Here is an 18,385-nt window from a genome sequence, read left to right on the forward strand (position 1 = left end):
AGGGAAGGAAGGAAAGGAGGGAAGGAGGGAGGGAGGGAAGGAAGGAAAGGAGGGAAGGAGGGAGGGAGGGAAGGAAGGAGGGAGGGAAGGAGGGAGGGAGGGAAGGAGGGAGGGAGGGAAGGAGGAAGGAAGGAAGGAAGAAAGGAAGAAAGGAAGGGAGTGCTAAAGAACTCTCCAAGTAACTGCCTCCATTCCCTGCCTTTTCATTTCTTATCTAAACATTTCACATATAAGAAGGTGTTAAAAGGAAAGAAAAGCCCGAAATACAAGCATGTTCTAAAAACTCTGTTCAGTTTTGTAAATAACCCTAGAAAGCAAGAAAACTTTAAAAGACAAAAACAAAACAAAACAAAACAACAACCACCTTGCGATTAACAGGCCAACTTTCAGATCACACGGGGAAGTGTTCTGCAAACTCAAGCTGGCTGACCCTTACAGCTCCTGGGGATGGAAGTTAAGTGGCTAACTAATTTGGCAGCTGGAAAACTGCCCCGGGAGGGAGAGCGGGAGTGATTCTTCTCAACTTTGTACCACCCAGCGGCAGGGGTCAAGAAACAATTGCAAGAAGAGATGGGGACAGTGTGAAGAGCCTGTTTACCGAGCATTTCAGGCGGGAGCCACAACCGCACACAGGGCCACCATCTCCCTGCTGGGTTTGAGGGAGTTTGAAGCACAGAGGGGCGAAGTTACAGATACGAGCGAGAGGAGAGGGTAGCGGTGAGCCCCAAGCCATGACTCTGGCCTCGTGCTGTCCGCCCAGGTAATTCAGGCCACGGACTCCTGGGTGGAGGGGGTCCAGCAAGGCGGGAGAGAGGGCCTAGCCTTGCATCCCAGAAAAGACATCTTAGATTCCAAAACCAATGACACCACCATCCCCTTTGGGAAGGGTCTGCATCCGCCTCCTAGCTAAACAAAATCTTCTTGAAATGCAGCTTTAAACTGATCTACATGTTCAGTTAGCCCCAAGAGACAAAAGTGGGGGGCAGGTCTGCTTAACCACCTTCTATGAATGACTCTTTCTTCCTCTACTTTAACAAGCCACCAATTTCCCCCACCTTTCCCCCGAAGAGCTAGTCTCTGTTTCCTCGTCTGCCTTTTCGTTTGGGTTGTGTGTGCAAGCATGTGGGAAGCGGGGGGCCAGTGTGTGGAAAGCAACACAGCAATACCCAGATTTTTAAAGATGTTCCAGGGGATCTAAATTTTCTCGAGTTATGTGGTGAAATAGCTTTTTAAAAAGCCTTAAAAACTACTTATATTCTAAAAAAATAATTATACGTGACAGAGCGTCGTCTTATTTTACTGGGGATTTGGGGAAAGTGAGAGTCACAAAATAAAGAGCCAGTAGATTCTTGGAGCTCCAGGAGGGTGGGGAGTCACCAGAACGTGGGGCTCTTCATGAGCCCTCCCCGACGCTGTTTACAGTAAATTAATTACTTCATTTTCTCTTTTAAAAAACTTGAACATAACTCAGAATGCATTTAAGTTATTTCCTGAATGTTCTTCCACCTACATGTTCTGTTTTTTCTTTTTTTTTTTTGCCTTTCAGTTTGTATAGATGATTTTACATACATATATCTGGAAAATTCAAAAAAATGCTATTGATGTACTAATTTATTAAGTATTTTATTTCAGCTCAAATTATTCAGGCATGTTCTACTAGAAGAAAAGGATCTAAAATAGAGGTTGTTCAATGCCTAGCCTACCCCTTTCAAATCAGGGGTATCTCTTTGTGTACTGGCCTGATGAGCAAGAATGGATGGGAAAAATAAAAATATGACAAATGTGACCGTGTCAACGAAAGGGAGTTAATGACATAGGGCACAAATATTTTATTGTAAATAAACTGTGCTAAATAAAAACAAACACTTAGCAAAAGCAATTTTGTAATTATATTAATCCCAAGAAGAAAAAATGGCCAATGGAACTGGATAAAATGGAATTACATTTAAATTAATACTACCCTTCATGAAAATACTTACTTGAAACTTAGTTATCATTGTATCACTTTAAGGGAGAAATGGAATTCTCCATACACAATTATAGTTGAAGAACAAGAGCAAACTGTTATTCAAAACATGCACACTCTCTCATGAGCTACATGTACATTTTTGTGATAAACTTATTTTTTTAATCCTCTGCCATATATTTCTTTTTTTTTTTTTTTAAGATTTTTATTTATTTATTTGACAGAGAGAGAGACAGCGAGAGAGGGAACACAAGCAGGGGGAGCGGGAAAAGCAGGCTTCCCACCGAGCAGGGAGCCCGATGCGGGGCCCGATCCCAGGACCCTGGGATCATGACCTGAGCCAAAGGCAGACGCTTAACGACTGAGCCACCCAGGTGCCCCTGCCATATATTTCTTGTTTGCATTAACTTTGAAAGCAGTAATGATTTTGTCCATGGGAGAAAACCATGAAGATCCTAAAAGAGAAGAAATGAGTCCTTCCTGCAAACCAAATTCAGCTTCTGGTTCTGCAACTTGGTGCAGCTGCTGAATTAGAAAATACTTGAGGACAAGATTGAAATCTAGGGCCTGGAAATATATCTCCTGGAGGATGGAGAAGACATAGTAGGATCTGCTAGAGTCCTATTCCTGGGCAACAGAAAGTTGCTGGGTGAATGGAACAGGAGGGACCCATTTGGGGTCTTCCTTTCAGTATTGCTTGTGTCCTACACAAAAAGCCAGTGACGGTTTCCGCATGATCGAGAGCCCTTAGCTCGGCAGCGTGGTACCCACAGTGGCTAATGTGAAAACTGAAAAGGACCAGAGACCAGTCATCTTTGCTCCCTTTGACTTCCCCGACAGAGCCCAAGAGACAGACATTCTTCCCACAAGTTCTTATTTCCACTGTGATGGTCACATATTGTCCTCATGATTTCTTTCTCGAGAATTGTATAAGGATCGGCGAGAGGCACTAGTATTTTCCTACAGGTGGCCCGAAATGGAAATTAACAAATGATTAGAAACTAACAATGATTTATTCTAGTATTTCACATGGAGAAAACTTGAGAAATATACATCTTTTTAATAACTTCTAATTTAAAAAATGAAAAGGAAATCTGTTTTGGAAAATAAAATAGTGAATATATCAATACAAAATGCATTACTTTCCCCTAACATAATTTAAAACCTCAAGTCTCTATGGAAGGGTCCCATTACACTTTTATGTACATTTCTTTAAAAGCTATTTTGTATTTCATGTGGCTCAAGGGAAGCTATGGAAATTTCTTTTTGCTGCACAAAGAATTTGGTAAACGAACTTCTTAGAACTCCCCCCATAATATGGTTATGGAATGACTTCCAGTCATATTTTCTCTCTCAGAATATTGTCGCAGTTTCTTTTATACATGCATTTTCCGACAGCAATTTGTCATTCAAAGCCTAAAATAAAATCTTCATTTGTTGTAGAATGGGTGTTTTCTCCCCCCTCATAAACCATTAGTAAGCTGTTTTTACGACAGGACTGGCACTTCTGCCTGATTTTTTTTTTTTTTTTTTTTTTTTTTTTAATTTGGGGTTGAGGGAAGCATAGCCACAGGTTCTCACAAAAAATTTCAAAGAAAAATAAATAAGCTGAGGGCTAATCATTTCTGTCTACGGGACACGGACCACACACTTCCTAAATGCCAGATAAGTCCAGGAGATGCAATGACCAAGAAGAATTTTCCTGTAATAAAGATCTCTGCTCTGTCCCACTGGGAAGGGGTATAGGAGGAAGATTTCACACGGAGTACAACTCCTAGGTGAGGCGTCTGAAAAAACAACTATTAAGTATATTTCTAAACTGTTACCTCCAAAAACACTTCCCGGACACTGTTTCTAAATTGTTTTATGGATAACCTTTTTAAAAAATCCAAAGCCTTGGAATCGTGTGCCAACACTTGTGTTAATCCTTCCATTGTTCGAATTATTAGAGACATTTTCGAAAGATCTCTTTAAGGTCATTCTCAAGTTTCAGAATTCCAAATAGGTTGTTTACATCTTGATTGGGAGATTATATGGTTCAGGGAAAAAACTAACTCTTTACAATTGCTTCATGCCATATTTCTCTTGAATTAATTTTCCTAATGGAAGAGTAAATATAAAAGATAAAAACTACGGGCCAAATGAAGATTTACGTTCAAAACAATGAGTCTGGAAAATATTTGTCTTAGCCTAAGTGTTATGGTTTTGCCGTCAGTTGAAAGGGCTCAGAGCTAATCAGAAATCTCAAATATTTAGCAAATTATGGTGTACATCTTGGCGCGTCTTTTTTCCTCAGTAGGAATCCTGGTTCGTGTCTTTACTTTCTTTTTTGTTCTTAAGTAATCAGATGTTCTTGTGATTTAACATGCAATGATATACATTTCTGTATGTTTTAGAAAACATAGCTGTGAAATATAGCTACGTATGATATGCAGGGTTTTTTGTTTGTTTTTTTTTTTAGCTTCTAGCTTCCCCTCCAAAACTGTATATATTGACTACATATATTCTTAATTTGGATATAACGTATTTTCAAAACCAAACAAAAATACTCGAATGTCTAAATGTTTTTTGTTTTTTGTTTTGTTTTTGTTTTTTTTGCTAACACAGATGCTGCAGGAGTAGTCTATCTGATGGTTAAATTTCAGTGACTGTATCTTGGAGCCTGGAAAAGCCTAAATTTGAACAACTGAGAACCAGAACGTTGCCTTCAGATTCAAATGCCTTAGGAATGACCCTGCAGTTGATTAGAATCTAAATAATTAGATTTTTGGCCCTGTCTGTTCAAAAGCCGTAAGAGGGAAGTTGCCTGAGGGCAGAAGTTTCTTTAAGGTAAGTATGGTGACCTTCTCACCCACACCCACAGTTATGGGAAGGGCATGCCTGACCTTTCTTTACCTAACCAGATAGAAAGCCAGTGTTTGTAAAAGGTCCCGCTAAACACATCCTTATTTTTTTTTATTTTACTCCTTAGCTTACATTTTGCAAGTAGCTATGTTTAATGCATGATTCAAGAGTATGAGTGCCAGACAAGTGTGGTTCATATGCTACAGGGACTTCTAAGTTTTATTTGTAAAGAGCACAGTAAGTACTATCTCAGATAAACTCTGAGTGATAGATGTGATTTAATCTCCAGCCCTGTGACCAATCACAGAATAACTTCTATTTCCTCAATTCTTTAGAGTACCTATTTCTCAATAGAGTTAAGCTGTTAAATTGAAAGCAATACTCTTTAGGCACTGCTGACTAAAACATAAATCCAGGCAAAGACTCAGCATAGAAATGGCATGGAATGATGACATGTATATGCACACACACACACAAGAAGCACATACATACACACACACACACATACATATTGTTTACTTCTAGCCAGTGATGATCATGTCCCTCTATTATCAATAAAATAAAGCCCATTAAGAAAAAGCTTATTGCACCCAAATGAAAAAGGATGCCAGTTAATACAGTTGGTATTTGACTATGTTACACCCACCATGGGTCATAATAAAATTCTCATATGTTTTAATTCATTTACGCATGCCTGCATTTAATATGCTTTGTGACCATGTCTACAATTAATATGATTTATGAGAAAAGAACATGTGCAATATTGGGGGTAGGGGGTAGAGCATCGACTTTTCTTCTTCTATGAATGAAAAATATAACAAAACAGCTCAAGGAAAATTGTTGGCTGTTAGCATATTAAGATGGACTGACAGAGCCCTGAGTAAACTTGAGGGAGTTAATGATATCCTCTTATCTGACCCTGACACATTTGCAGCATGTAATTTACAGAAGCTCTGTCCAGGGAATCTTGACAAATGCTCCTAACGATGTCAGGGCAATGTTCCATTCTAATGTAAAACAGATGTGGGTCAGATACCCTCATTCATCACTTAACGCAGAGAGTCTCAAACTCTCTCTGGAAGGAATGGCATTACCTGCTGTTAACTCTTCCCACCACCGCAGCAGTCCTCCGGAAGGTAAGCACTCAAACCCATCACCACTTCAAAAACCTGCCTGAACACGTGACTGTGGAAAATCAAACCTATATCTTGCTTTAATTTCATGACGACTTCAGGACATGTTTGCTAAATATTAATCGACCCTCTGGGACCTGGGATTCCAAATGTAGAAAGGGAAAAGCTCTACAATTGGCCATCCCACAGTACTTCGGGGAGATGGATTAAAACTTCATCTCTAATTGCCCATAAAGTAAACCTGCATTCAAGGAACTGCGGGGCTGATTCACCATCGTGACCACTCATAAATGCACATCTTGCTGCACCTTAGCTGCCCAGCTCTGTCTAAGATTCACGCACGCACGCACACACACACACACACACACACAAAAACTTACAATAAACTAGAAGTCCACGCTGGCTTTTAGAAAGAAGGACCTAAACTCTGCCCCTCTGAAACAAAAGATGTTGGGCTACACTGTATTCTCTTTCCCCTGAGATTTTCCCTTCCACCAACACTCTAACAACACGGCGGACAGACACGCCAGCCTATTAAGGGAGGACAACAGTGGCCCATCTCAACAAGGAAATCCTTTCTTTCTTCCAGACCAGGTGTGATGTAGGCAAATATTTCTATGGCTGCCCAGAGTCAAGGACCTAAGACTCCATCAACTAAATGCCTAAGATCACAGAAAAGAAGCTTCCTTATCCTTCTCTTCATGGGAAAGAAGGTATGTTTCTCAGAGTAAAGAGTCAACTGATAAGACAACTGATACTAATTTAATGAGTAGATGTCAAGAAGTCTATTTCTGTTAACCATGGGAAAGCAGAGGACAGCCTAGCAAAAGTCTAAGAATGAATATATCCTTTAGGAAATGTGTGCTGGCCTGTTTCACAGGTTTTGTGGTAAAGCAGAATAAGCATCCATCCAAGATGCATGGAAATTTGCAGTAACTCTTACAGATATGCGACGTCTGAAATTACAGTCTTCCAAAAACCAGAAGCTACTACCCCACTAAGCTAAAATCCTACGTACCTCGATTCCCTCCCTGACCCAATTCCAGGGATACCGAGCCAATAAAGATGTTGTGTTGCTTTCCTACCTGAAAATTTACTTATGTCCTTGATCATAAATTGGACAGTGGTTATGTCTCCTATTGCACAGGAAACTGATGTTTATGCTGGAAACATCTAGGGCCCACGGTGAAACCACTTACACAGTTCTTTGAGCTACAGAAACTAATCTGCTCCTACAGGTCTTGACAAAGTAGCATCTTTGTAATTTAGTGATTAAAAGAATATTCCCCAATTGGTAACTCAAAATTAGTTGGTTAGATTGTCCCTTACTTTCTAAGACCTCTCTATTGTACCTGCTGTCTTAGCTACCTCTATTCTTTACTGAAGAGAGAAGCATAGTGTTTATCAGATTTGCTTACCTTTGAGGTATCCAGTACCATAGAAGCTGGCTGTAGATTTTTAAAAAATGTGTCCATGTCAATATTGGATTTCAGTAAATCAAAATAAGAATAAGAAAAGGAAACCATCAGGATGACCCTATCCTTTCCCCACTCCTAGCCCCATGGAATAAAGGACCGTTGGCTCTTATTCTTGCTGTAGTGAGTTCTTATGTTATTGTATCCTGAATTTCTCAAACAAAACCAAGTTGTGTATATCATATTTCTGGGGACTACTGTATCTCAGGCACATTACAATTCCTGCATTCTGAGTGGATACCAATATTCTCTAAAATATCTGAGTAGAACAGCTGAAAACACTCCACTCCATGAAGAAACTTGCCTTTCTTTTGATACTACTCAGTTTCCACATTTGCCTTCTTTGGCAGGGACAAACATATTGTTTTTGGTTTTTGTCAGAGATTCATGGGCTGTTCTGTTGTAAACAGTAGTGAAAGCCCCGTTGCATTCGTATTATTAACTCATCAAAAAGCATTTCCAAATTTCCAAAGTACTGTGTTTCTCAGCCCAGCTCTATCGGACAATTCTTTTTTGTTATCTTCCCCGTTTAACAAGAAGATGAAACAGAAGCGAAGATAGTTTAAGCAACTTGCCCGAAAAAAATACAGCTAGCAAATGGCTGATAAGTTTTGGAAATCTGGTGCTTTTGACCTTGAGGCTCCTTCTTTAGATCAATGAGTTGCATCCACATTGCAATCAAGTCACTAAACAGGAACTCTTTCCTTTCTTTGCGCCCTTCTCCGCCTATCTAAACATTATTACGCAGTTCACAGCTTCTTCTTTAAAATCACTCTTTTGGGGCGCCTGGGTGGCTCAGTCGTTAAGCATCTGCCTTCGGCTCAGGTCATGATCCCAGGGTCCTGGGATTGAGCCCCGCATCAGGCTCCCTGCTCAGCAGGAAGCCTGCTTCTCCCTCCCCCACTCCCCCTGCTTGTGTTCCCTCTCTCGCTGTCTCTCTCTCTGTGTCAAATAAGTAAAATCTTTAAAAAATAAATAAATAAAATAAAATAAAATCACTCTTTTGCCTGCTAAGTTTTTATACAGAGCAGGGGTACAATGTGTGGAAGGAAAAGATAACATCAGACATTACATAGAAAGAAGATTCACTGGAACACTACATCAAAAACTAATGATGTAATGTATGTTGATTAACATAACGTAGTAAAATCAAATTAAAAAAAGAACGAAGACGGCGCCTGGGTGGCTCAGTTGGTTAAGCGACTGCCTTAGGCTCAGGTCATGATCCTGGAGTCCCGGGATCGAGTCCCGCATCGGGCTCCCTGCTCAGCGGGGGGTCTGCTTCTCCCTCTGCCCTCTTCCCTCTCGTGCTCTCTGTCTCTCATTCTCTCTCTCTCTCTCAAATAAATAAATAAAATCTTTAAAAAAAAAAAAAAAGAACGAAGATTCACTCATGAAGAAAAAAAAAACAAGGGAAGCATTTTAGACATGGACAAATCGTGAGTGGGTCTCCATCCGTGTTTTCTCTCATTCAGCATTTCCTAGGGAATGTTCCTCAAAACTTGGTAGTTTAATACTCAGCAAAAGGGCTCCATAGTTAAATCAGAAAACACGGAGCGAGACAAACATGTTTCTACACTGCAAGACTTGTCAGAGCCTTTAGTAGGCTAATGTGCCCTGGGACTTTGAAAGATAAATGGATATAATTTGTAACATTTATCAAATTGTTGGTTCAGAATCCATTTTCCCCAAACCACCTTTCAAGGAGCCCACTATGGGGAACAAGCCTTTATGATGAGGCACTGCTTGGTTCCTGGGTGTTCCAAGATGATTAGGACCTAGGACCACTCCTCCAGAAGCTCATAGGAAAGAGGGGAATGGGTACTTTATCATATAACACAGGGTGGTATGGCGTACGTGTTTTCACAAGGTACAAACACACCAACGGACCTCAACAGAGGCTAAAAGAAGAAATTCTGCCTGCAAGAGTCACAGCAGAGTTGCCACTGAACTAGAAATTTTCCTGTGGAGTCCCATATGTAGAGGCTCAGAGCTGCAGGCGATTTTGAAAGCCAAAGTTTAATTCGATTTTTTTTTTTTTTAATGCAAGCTGCCCAAAATGAGACCTCAGTTTTTTTGTGAGATAAGAAGATAAGTTCTTTCTTTAAATAATGCCTGCCTCCTTCATTAGTTCAGCGCCAAGGACCGGCTGCCGTCCTGTCACAGGGAGGAAATATTCCCTTCCAGGGGGAGCTCCTACCCTGTGAGTCTGCAGAATGCACTGTCTCACCACTGCCCATCTTTCTCGTTCGTTGATCAACGGGAACAATGCAATCACTAACCTCTGAAACTCTAGTTCGCTGAACTCTAGCTAGTAATTTTTAAATTTTAAATAGTATACTGTACATTGAAAAACACACACCTCTACAGAAAAAAAAAAAAAATACACACCTCTGATGAGACCCAGACTGTTTCACAGAAACAGATTTCTTTAGAAAAAAGAAAACAAAAAAATAGTACACAACTAATGAGTAAATCCAGTCTTCTGTGTCTGCAGTACAAAGCACACATTCAGCCCCTAATTGAATAAATATGCAAGTATTCAGATTTCTGTAGATATTGCCATTTTGCAAATGCAGTAATAAATTAAAAGCTTTACATTGCATTCCAACCACATATAAAGGGTTGATTCAGACCATTGGCCTCACACTAGAACCCAGCACTGCTTTCCTGGGCTTTTACTGACTACAAAGAAAAACTTTTTATTCTAGTAGCTTCGGTATAGACCTAGCTATCACACTCAATTTTTTCTCCCCCGATAGCTGAAGGAATTCAAATGGGTCCCCAAAACCATGGGGTTGTTGCATTTGATTTGTCCAACATGCAAGGGAAAGTAGCTGATGGAGTTTCTCTTTAAATCAATTCAGCAGACACACAAAAAAACATAATTCAGCAAGAAAGGTTCGCTTGTGGCTCATTTCAGTGAGATGATGTAAGAGTCAGTCATTGATGCTGCTCCCTCCCTTCTTTAAAAAAAAAAAAAAAGGAGATTTGGGCCAAATAGTTGTTTCTTTCAAAATTCTCCCAATCTGTAACTAAACTCAAGAGGCTGCAGCCAGAGCTGACATAAACCAGGGCTCGCCTCCCCTTCTTTAAGGGGAGCAACCACAGCCTTCGGAGAAAAACCAAAGGCAGTGGGTCAATTACAGCCTGCACTGATTCAACAAATGGATTAGCAGCAATGTTTCCACCGCAGAACAGAACATCTCGAAAGCTTAGCATGGCAGAATGGAAACATACGAATGGTCCACAGTTATTCTGCTGTAGCTGAAATGGGCTCATTTATGATCATAAACATCCTGGAGCCTTTGTAAACATGTGAGGCTGTGGCCTTGGCTTTGAGCTCACGGGCTGCTTCAGAAATGAAACAGAAGGAAGCTCAAGCTTTGGAGGGGCTGCCCCTTTGGCATGGAACGTCTCCCCATCCGAGCTCTGTTTGACACCCAACCAATCTCTTTAATCAAAATCACTCCTCTTTCCTCCACAGGTGAATTTCTGGAAAGTGTCAAGGGAAGGAAGTGCCTCTGTTGGGAAACGGGCTGCTGGTGGCAGGCCCGATTGTCTGGTTCTTCGAAATGATAAAGGAGGGCTGAGGGCGCCAAGTCTGTACCGTGGGTGTGAAATGGACAAAACAAACGGCCTGGCATCGAGCAGCTTCTCCATGTGGGCCCGAAAAACGGCCAGAAAAATAGCTCTCCTGAAACAGGAGCCGGCCCCCCGACCAGGGTAAACCTTACCACTTTTCCATGGATCGACAGTACGAGAAAAGGTCAAGGAATTACCATGCCACAGTGAAAAAGACTTCTTCTATGAGACAGAGAAGTACCCATCACAACCATTCTTAATGATGATACCGCCTCCACGTAACAAGCTGATCCGTAAGCCCTTATTCCTTCGCTGGACAAAGACCATCATCTTGCCTGGCAGCTAAGGAATCTGAGATCATTGTGAACACTGTGGTGCAAAAAATGACAAGCAAAATCAAAAGCCGTCTTGAGTTTTGTGTACACATATTAACACTTAAATGCTTCTCCCTAATAAGTGTCGGGATTAACAAATGTTTGTGAAAAGAAGCTGTGCTGAGCAATTGAAATCTGATTTGAAATGGAACCACGACGGACTGATACATATATGCATGAAATGAAGAAGTACCCTAATAAGCGTGGCTGCCACCAAATATGCAATTTACATACATTACACACTAATAATCTCAAGTTTAATATTATTCTTTTTTTTTTTTTTTTTTTTAAAGATTTTATTTATTTATTTGAGAGAGAGAATGAGATAGAGAGAGAGAGAGCATGAGAGGGGGGGAGGGCCAGAGGGAGAAGCAGACCCCCCGCCGAGCAGGGAGCCCGATGCGGGACTCGATCCCGGGACTCCAGGATCATGACCTGAGCCGAAGGCAGTCGCTTAACCAACTGAGCCACCCAGGCGCCCAATATTATTCTTTAAAAGCAACTGGATGAGTAGGTTGAGTTCAAGGTTGTCTTTTGTAAAATACGGATAAGAACAGAGGTTGATCCTGGTTGTCCTCTGCCATTAACCACCGTCTCGTTAGTTCGACGATCTACCTGCTCTTTCTTGGGTCCATCCCATCCCCACAGAGCCGTGATCCAGCAACCCGACTGAACAGATGCATGGTCCACAGGCTTGATGAGATGTGCAGACCCACGCTTTGTTCCTGAGGTGGTACGCGGCGAGCAAACATTCAAGCGTTTTTAAGCCTGGTACACAAGGCTTTATGAGAACTTTTTCTTTCCTCAGTAGATTACCCATGAAACAGGACAGGTGTACCGGTTATTCAATTACAGCCTATCCAAGACCTGGACGAAAATGTGAAATGAGGTCTCGGAACATAGCTCTTACCGTAGGGATTTATTAATAACAGTTAAACTTTCCTCAAAACAAAACTTTTTTTTTTGTAATTTAAGCCCATTTTCTTATTTTGTCATTGGTTTCACTCATAAACCAGAAACGAAAATCTGCCCATCTCCTCTAAACATAAAATGTATTCATAATAATCCAGATTTATACCAAATGTATTTTTAAGTATTGCCGAATTGAGAGAGTACTCAAAATTTACGGCCTCTGAGGTTGCAAAGATGACTTCCTCTTTTTAAGGAGGAAAATGCTTAAAATGAACGTAGGAAAAGCTCAGAAATCTTCTTGGATATCAAATGGCTCCATTAGAAAAAAAATGTCAATGCTATAAGAGTAAATGAATCAAAACCATATGGATCAAATTTTCCCTAAAATACACAGTTTGAAAAATTAAGGAGGAAAAGTGCTTGGCAAAATGTGTTTTAGGTTTTACCAAACCCAAAACATTTGAAGAATCATTTGCAATGGTTGATGAACCCTAGATGCAGCCAAGTTGGCCCATTTTTGTATACAACATAACAGTAAAAAAAAAAAAAGCTTTCTAGAAACCATGCAACCCCACTGATACTGTATTTCACTCAAGAAATCATTAGAAGCTGTCACCAAAAACTGTGGCGATTATAGCCATGGGATGGGGGTGGAGCATGAGATGATAAAAGTTTGTTAAATTAATTGGCCTTGTTTTTTGGGCTTGGTTCCGTGTGTTCTGGACGTGGGGGAGCAGTAGAGTAGTATTTCTTGCAGAGCAAAGTTAATTGGAAGAACATGGGCCAAATGTTAATTAGTCTCATGTCTTAAGCATATGGTAGGATTTCCCTGGCGCTCTGTATTCCGAGTCAGCATTCCTTCTTCTCTCCTCCATGTGCAGCAAGGTGCTGGGAACGTGCCATCTGGGTCTGGAGGGGAAATACATGGTCTCTATTTCCCTGTGTTCTTTCTCTATGGTCCCCACACCAAGAGAACACAACCTTTCCGAAGAAGGCTGCTACTGCAGGGGAAAACCCTCACTAGAGTGACTTGAATGGTCTTCTCAGAAGCTGTTTGTCTTTCAGTATGAGAAGGCCCATCTCCTCCTACAAGAGTTACGTGGTTCAGACGAAATGCAATTCAGAGACAACAGAAAAGGTTGAGGTCATAGCCTTTCCCCTCTGTCACCCATCCCTGGGACTCTTGTCTCAGATTACCCCGACAGATCCAGTCTCTGGGAGAATGTGGAGCCAACCCCTACAATTGGTGAAGCCTTTGGACGAGGCCTGCAGGAAAATCAGGGCAGGAATATCAGTGCCAGAGCCTATGGAAGACTCACTAGGCCATTACGCTTCTTCAGCAAGCAAAACGTGTCATTTGTGTTTATACGAGAATTAGTAACAACTGGAAGAGAGAGATTTTTGGCTCTTAAGTCTGCCGGCGGTTCACCCTGCCATTTAGATAATTGTGCTGCAGTAGTCTCCGTTTTTCCACAAGAAAAATGGCCATATTCTTCAGATATAGTTACCGATTCCCTCAGAACAAGACAAACTTGAGGAAGGATATGCCCAAAGTTTCTAAAAGGTTTTGTCAATATTCTGATCTTTTGTCAAAATACATGTCAGTCAGTCTATTGCTGCTCAAATCTGACCAGCCAGACAGGTGTGATCTCCTACATCACTGTTTCACCCCGTCTCTCAGGAAGCTGAGACCCTCCCTGAGAAAAGCACTGAAGGCATTTAAGAAATACCCTTGGGCTGATGGCTCTGATTCCAAGCTTTAGAGGAATCTTGGCTTGAGGGAACAGATGTGTCAGAGACTCCAGAAGATTACCAACTAAAAGACACACACACACAGAGAAGCAATTCTCATGAGATCCAAGTCTGAATGGCCAGCCCCACTAGGAAGAAAGTCAAATGCAATGCACACATTATTTTGAACATGTCAAACAGCCTCCACTGAAAAGATCTACAATGAATTGACCGAAACAACTCAAAAGCCTTTAGATCCAATTCCATGTAAGTTAGTTGGTGGGGAAAGGCCAATGCTGAAATGTAAAGATAGAAAGCAACATGGAAAGGTATATACACTATTATCTCAATTATATTTTTTGAAAAGGTGTAAGACCCAAAAGAGCTGGAAGGCAATATGTAAAAATATTAACAGAGGTTGCCCAGGGGAATTTCTTTTTTCTACTCTGAAGACACTTAAAAAAATTTTTTTTTCTATTTTCTATAATAACCATGCAGTTATTCTATTATTATTAATAATAACCTTTATTATTGGGGGAAGTTAAAAGATTGATAGGAAAAGTATGTAAAGCAAAAAAGCATGTAAAGAGCATATTAGCAAAAAGAGTGTCACTTAACCTGAACCCAAAAGTCTCGAAAACTCATCTCTACTCGATGATTTTAAGATGTGATGAAAGCCCCCTCCCTCTAGTTTTCAGAAAACCTGTTCCCTCTCTGCCCAACCACATGCTCTCATGGGGGCGATCCTAGCCTATGAGCCAAGGGTCCCAGGTTCCAGCCCCAATTCTGTCTCTAGCGCCTGGTGGTCTTCAGCAGGCCTCAAGCTCTCTGAGCCTTGGTTGATTCATCTGCATATTAGATGTCCAGAGAGAAGCAGAGGAAGTGGAGGAGGAGAGGAAGAGGAGAAACGGTAAGATCAGTTCCATTTGGAATATCATATGATCCAATCTATTAATAAGCCCTTCTATATAATCAGCAGTAAAACTGAAGGGTCTTTCTTTCTCTCTTCTTTAGTTAACAGGTAAACCAGGCTGTTCAAAGTGGGCTCTTATCTTCAAATTTTCTTTAGGATATTCCTAATAAAGCCAGACAACCAAAAGTAGGGTTGGTCCCCCCTTGCTTACATAGAGGCAATCCTGAGAAGTGATAAACCCCAAGGCTCTAGAAAGTTCCAATTTCCAGTTCTCCTACTCTGTTGTTTTTTCAACATGTTTGGTGTGATTCTGGTGTGCTCATCATCTTTTGTCCCCCGACTCTGCCTAAAGAAATAAGGAGGAACTTCATTATCTGTCCCTTTTCTAACTCGCTGAGGATGCTACAAGTACTAAGACAATATGGATTCCTAGTGGTAGTTTCAGGAGGAAATGTATGGTAGAAATGCAAAATATCCGGGATATGTACAGAGTAATAAGTAGGGAATTAACCTGATACGTAAGAGCATAATAAAGAAATACAGGAAGAGCTGCCTGTGGAATTTTCCGTTGCTTGACACTGGAATGATTCCCACCCTACTGCCAACTCTGGAATCATAAAATCAAAGATGAACAGTTTCCAGATTAAGTGCCAGTGACTCCAACTATGTAATACTAATAGAACAGAATAGAATAAAATAGAATACCCTTATTATAACATACAAGCTCATACGCTTACAAGAATCTAGGACGTTCACTTCGAGAATACAGACCCATGTCATTATTTCTGTTCTGACTGAACACGAAAGAAATGCCAAGGGAGTCCTGGGTCTCACCTTGCAGAAGCAGTATAGGGTTAGTTTACTTTTTATGAAAACTTTCAACCCAGTCATGTTCAAAAAAGCTCTGCTATGGTCCCAGACGACTGATGTTAAAAACTGCCGAGATAACTACTTCTGATGTTCCTTCTAAACTGTGGAAGAGGCTTATATGCTATAAATCTGGGCATTTTGAAGAGGAATCTACTAATATAAGTCCATGATTTTCATGCAAAATCACACTCACAAATGCCAGCACTTGGAAATTAAATTTATTAAAGTCCTGTAGGAAGACACGTTCATTGTTTTCATGTTGTTACTTTTCGGCCGAGGTTTAAAGCCACCTCTCATTTCTTATCCCAGGATGTGCTATAGGAATCTATGAAACTTAATTACATTGACTGTTACAAAAAAGGATTTATGAACTTTTGCCTTTAGGCAGAAATGTTTATTTCATTGCCTTTGCTATTCATTCTTTTCAACTCCAACGGCTTTGAACTTTTCAGCTGCGCAGAGTTATCACCGTTGTGCAGAGCCCAGGAACTGCACTCCCAAGACGCAAACCACAAGTGGAAGAAAACGAAGAAGGCAAAGATATAGGAGCCGTTATTCTGGCCACCCTTTGTGCCATTAAAATCTCATTTTCTGCCTATTAGAATGCCCTCTTGGTGCTTAGGCGGCGGTGATAGTCGGTGATTAGTGTGTAATTGAGTATAATTGTCTTTTCACTTTTCATTTCTGTCATTCTGGGCTTCTCTCTGTTTTTCTAGCCACCAAGAGAAAAAAAGGGGTTAAGGAAAGATAAAGCTGTTAAAACTCTCACTCTCAGCCCTGAAGAGATTCTCGATCGCAATTATAGATTGCAACCCCTTTGTGACATTTCTCCAAATTTAGTGGGCAACTATCCTTGCCACCTGGGCCAAGAGCTCTCTAATAAAATCAAACGATCTGTATTTAAACAACTGCTAATAATGTCAACCTCAGACAGATGCCACATGGAGGAAATTTATCCAACCCTCTGACATGCAATTATCAAGGCAATTTATTAATATGATCTCTCAAGAAAGGCTCATAGTCCAATGCAAATTAGAAAAACAATTACAACATTCAAATATCTATATATTCCCAAAGTAGCAGTAATTCTCCTAATTTGTGCATTTATAACTCATTTATCCCAGAGTTCTGGAGTCATCAGCTGGTCTCTCTCCACACAACTTGCTTGCTTCCTCTCCAATTGTTTTAATAAAGCTTTGGTGTTTTCCTATTAGGTGCTTTTGTTCACAACCAGATCAGCTGATCAAGTACTTAAAAAAAAAAAAACAGAAACAAAAACAAAGCAACAAAAAATGTGTGTGAGCTTCTGACCCAAAGCTCAGAACTAGGGGTGGAGCTGACCAATGCCTTGACAACGAGGTATAAACACAGATCTCCCTGATTACATTAAAAATCACTTGGATTGTAAGCCCAAGCTACAACTTTTGATACAGCCCGTAGGAAGGGTGGAGAGAAAGGAAACCAGAAAACTGAAATCATGTGGCTTGTATAAAGAATACATTATGGTTTAAATTTGGCAATTCATTATATGACCGCCTCGGGGAATTGACTGTTTGGTTCTGGGATACAGCAAATCGTCTGTCTGGAAACACGGGACTGACCTGAGGTGAAAGGCCATTGCCAATGGCGGGGTTCATGGGGTTGGAGGGCCCAGACGGAGGCACAAAGCTGTCTGTATAGCTGGAAAATCCATGCCTGGTGCTGGGGAGGCAGTAGGCAGAGCTGCTGTCTGGGTTTGAAGGAATAGTGCTTTGGTGGACGGTGCTCGGAGGAAGCGGCTGAGGTCTGTGAACAGTGCTGCTGGGATCCGAGACGGCTGCAATGAAGAAGACGGTCAGCTCTAACCCTCCTTGCAGGCCAGCAGGAAAAGCGCGGGGCAAAAGTTCAAATCACCGAGCCACCAGGAGTATCCAGCACTCGGACCAAACGTGAACTTCAAACTGCGCTTCTTAACATGCATAGAGAACCACTCATAGCAAATAGAGCCCCGGCTCTGCACCTAAGTGCAAGGACGCAACTTATTTATATACTTTCAGGGCATACTCACCCAGAACACGAATGCAGAAATCACATGAACAATGAGAATGAACCTATTTTTGGTAGTGAATGTTGTGAATCAGCATAAGAATTAGCCAGCGTCAGAATCACAAGTCTCGCATTTCATATCAAATACGCTTTCAAAGCACCTAAATATTCGTGTGGAAAGCCTGGAATGCTATCTTTCATAATCCCAAATAATTCGGTCTTCTCACTGATCCCATTCACCTCTCTGCGCCATCCAACGGTGACTTGGTCAGAGTTACCTTTGCTCTATGACTACTGCAGTTAATAACTCTCATAGAACTTCAGTTAACTGCCGACAGCAGTGCAAAGGTAGAAGTAAAATTTTAACCAAGAAAAAGCAAATGGCATATTTATTTAGGAAAGGTGTTGGGTTTGGTTTCATCATTTTGTTTTGTTTTAAAATACTGAGCCAGTATTGTAACACAGCTCATCATCTAGAGAGATCCAACTATGTCACCGAAAAAACTAGGTTTCTGAAATGGGGCAGGTAAACCTTCGGGACGACCTGATAGAAGGTC

At 41.0% G+C, this 18,385-nt stretch overlaps 1 protein-coding gene across 1 annotated transcript in view; it reads right to left on the bottom strand.

Annotated features, from left to right (window-relative positions):
* The window catches only part of PAX3 (paired box 3), a 96,017-nt gene that overhangs the window by 2,079 nt on the left and 75,553 nt on the right, over positions 1–18,385 (bottom strand). The window contains 1 exon segment of the mRNA XM_021703108.1: positions 17,405–17,619. Within this exon segment, the coding sequence (XP_021558783.1) occupies positions 17,405–17,619 (215 nt within the window).

The sequence above is a fragment of the Neomonachus schauinslandi genome, chromosome 3 (genome assembly GCF_002201575.2).
Source record: "Neomonachus schauinslandi chromosome 3, ASM220157v2, whole genome shotgun sequence".
NCBI classification, from domain to species: Eukaryota; Metazoa; Chordata; class Mammalia; order Carnivora; family Phocidae; genus Neomonachus; species Neomonachus schauinslandi.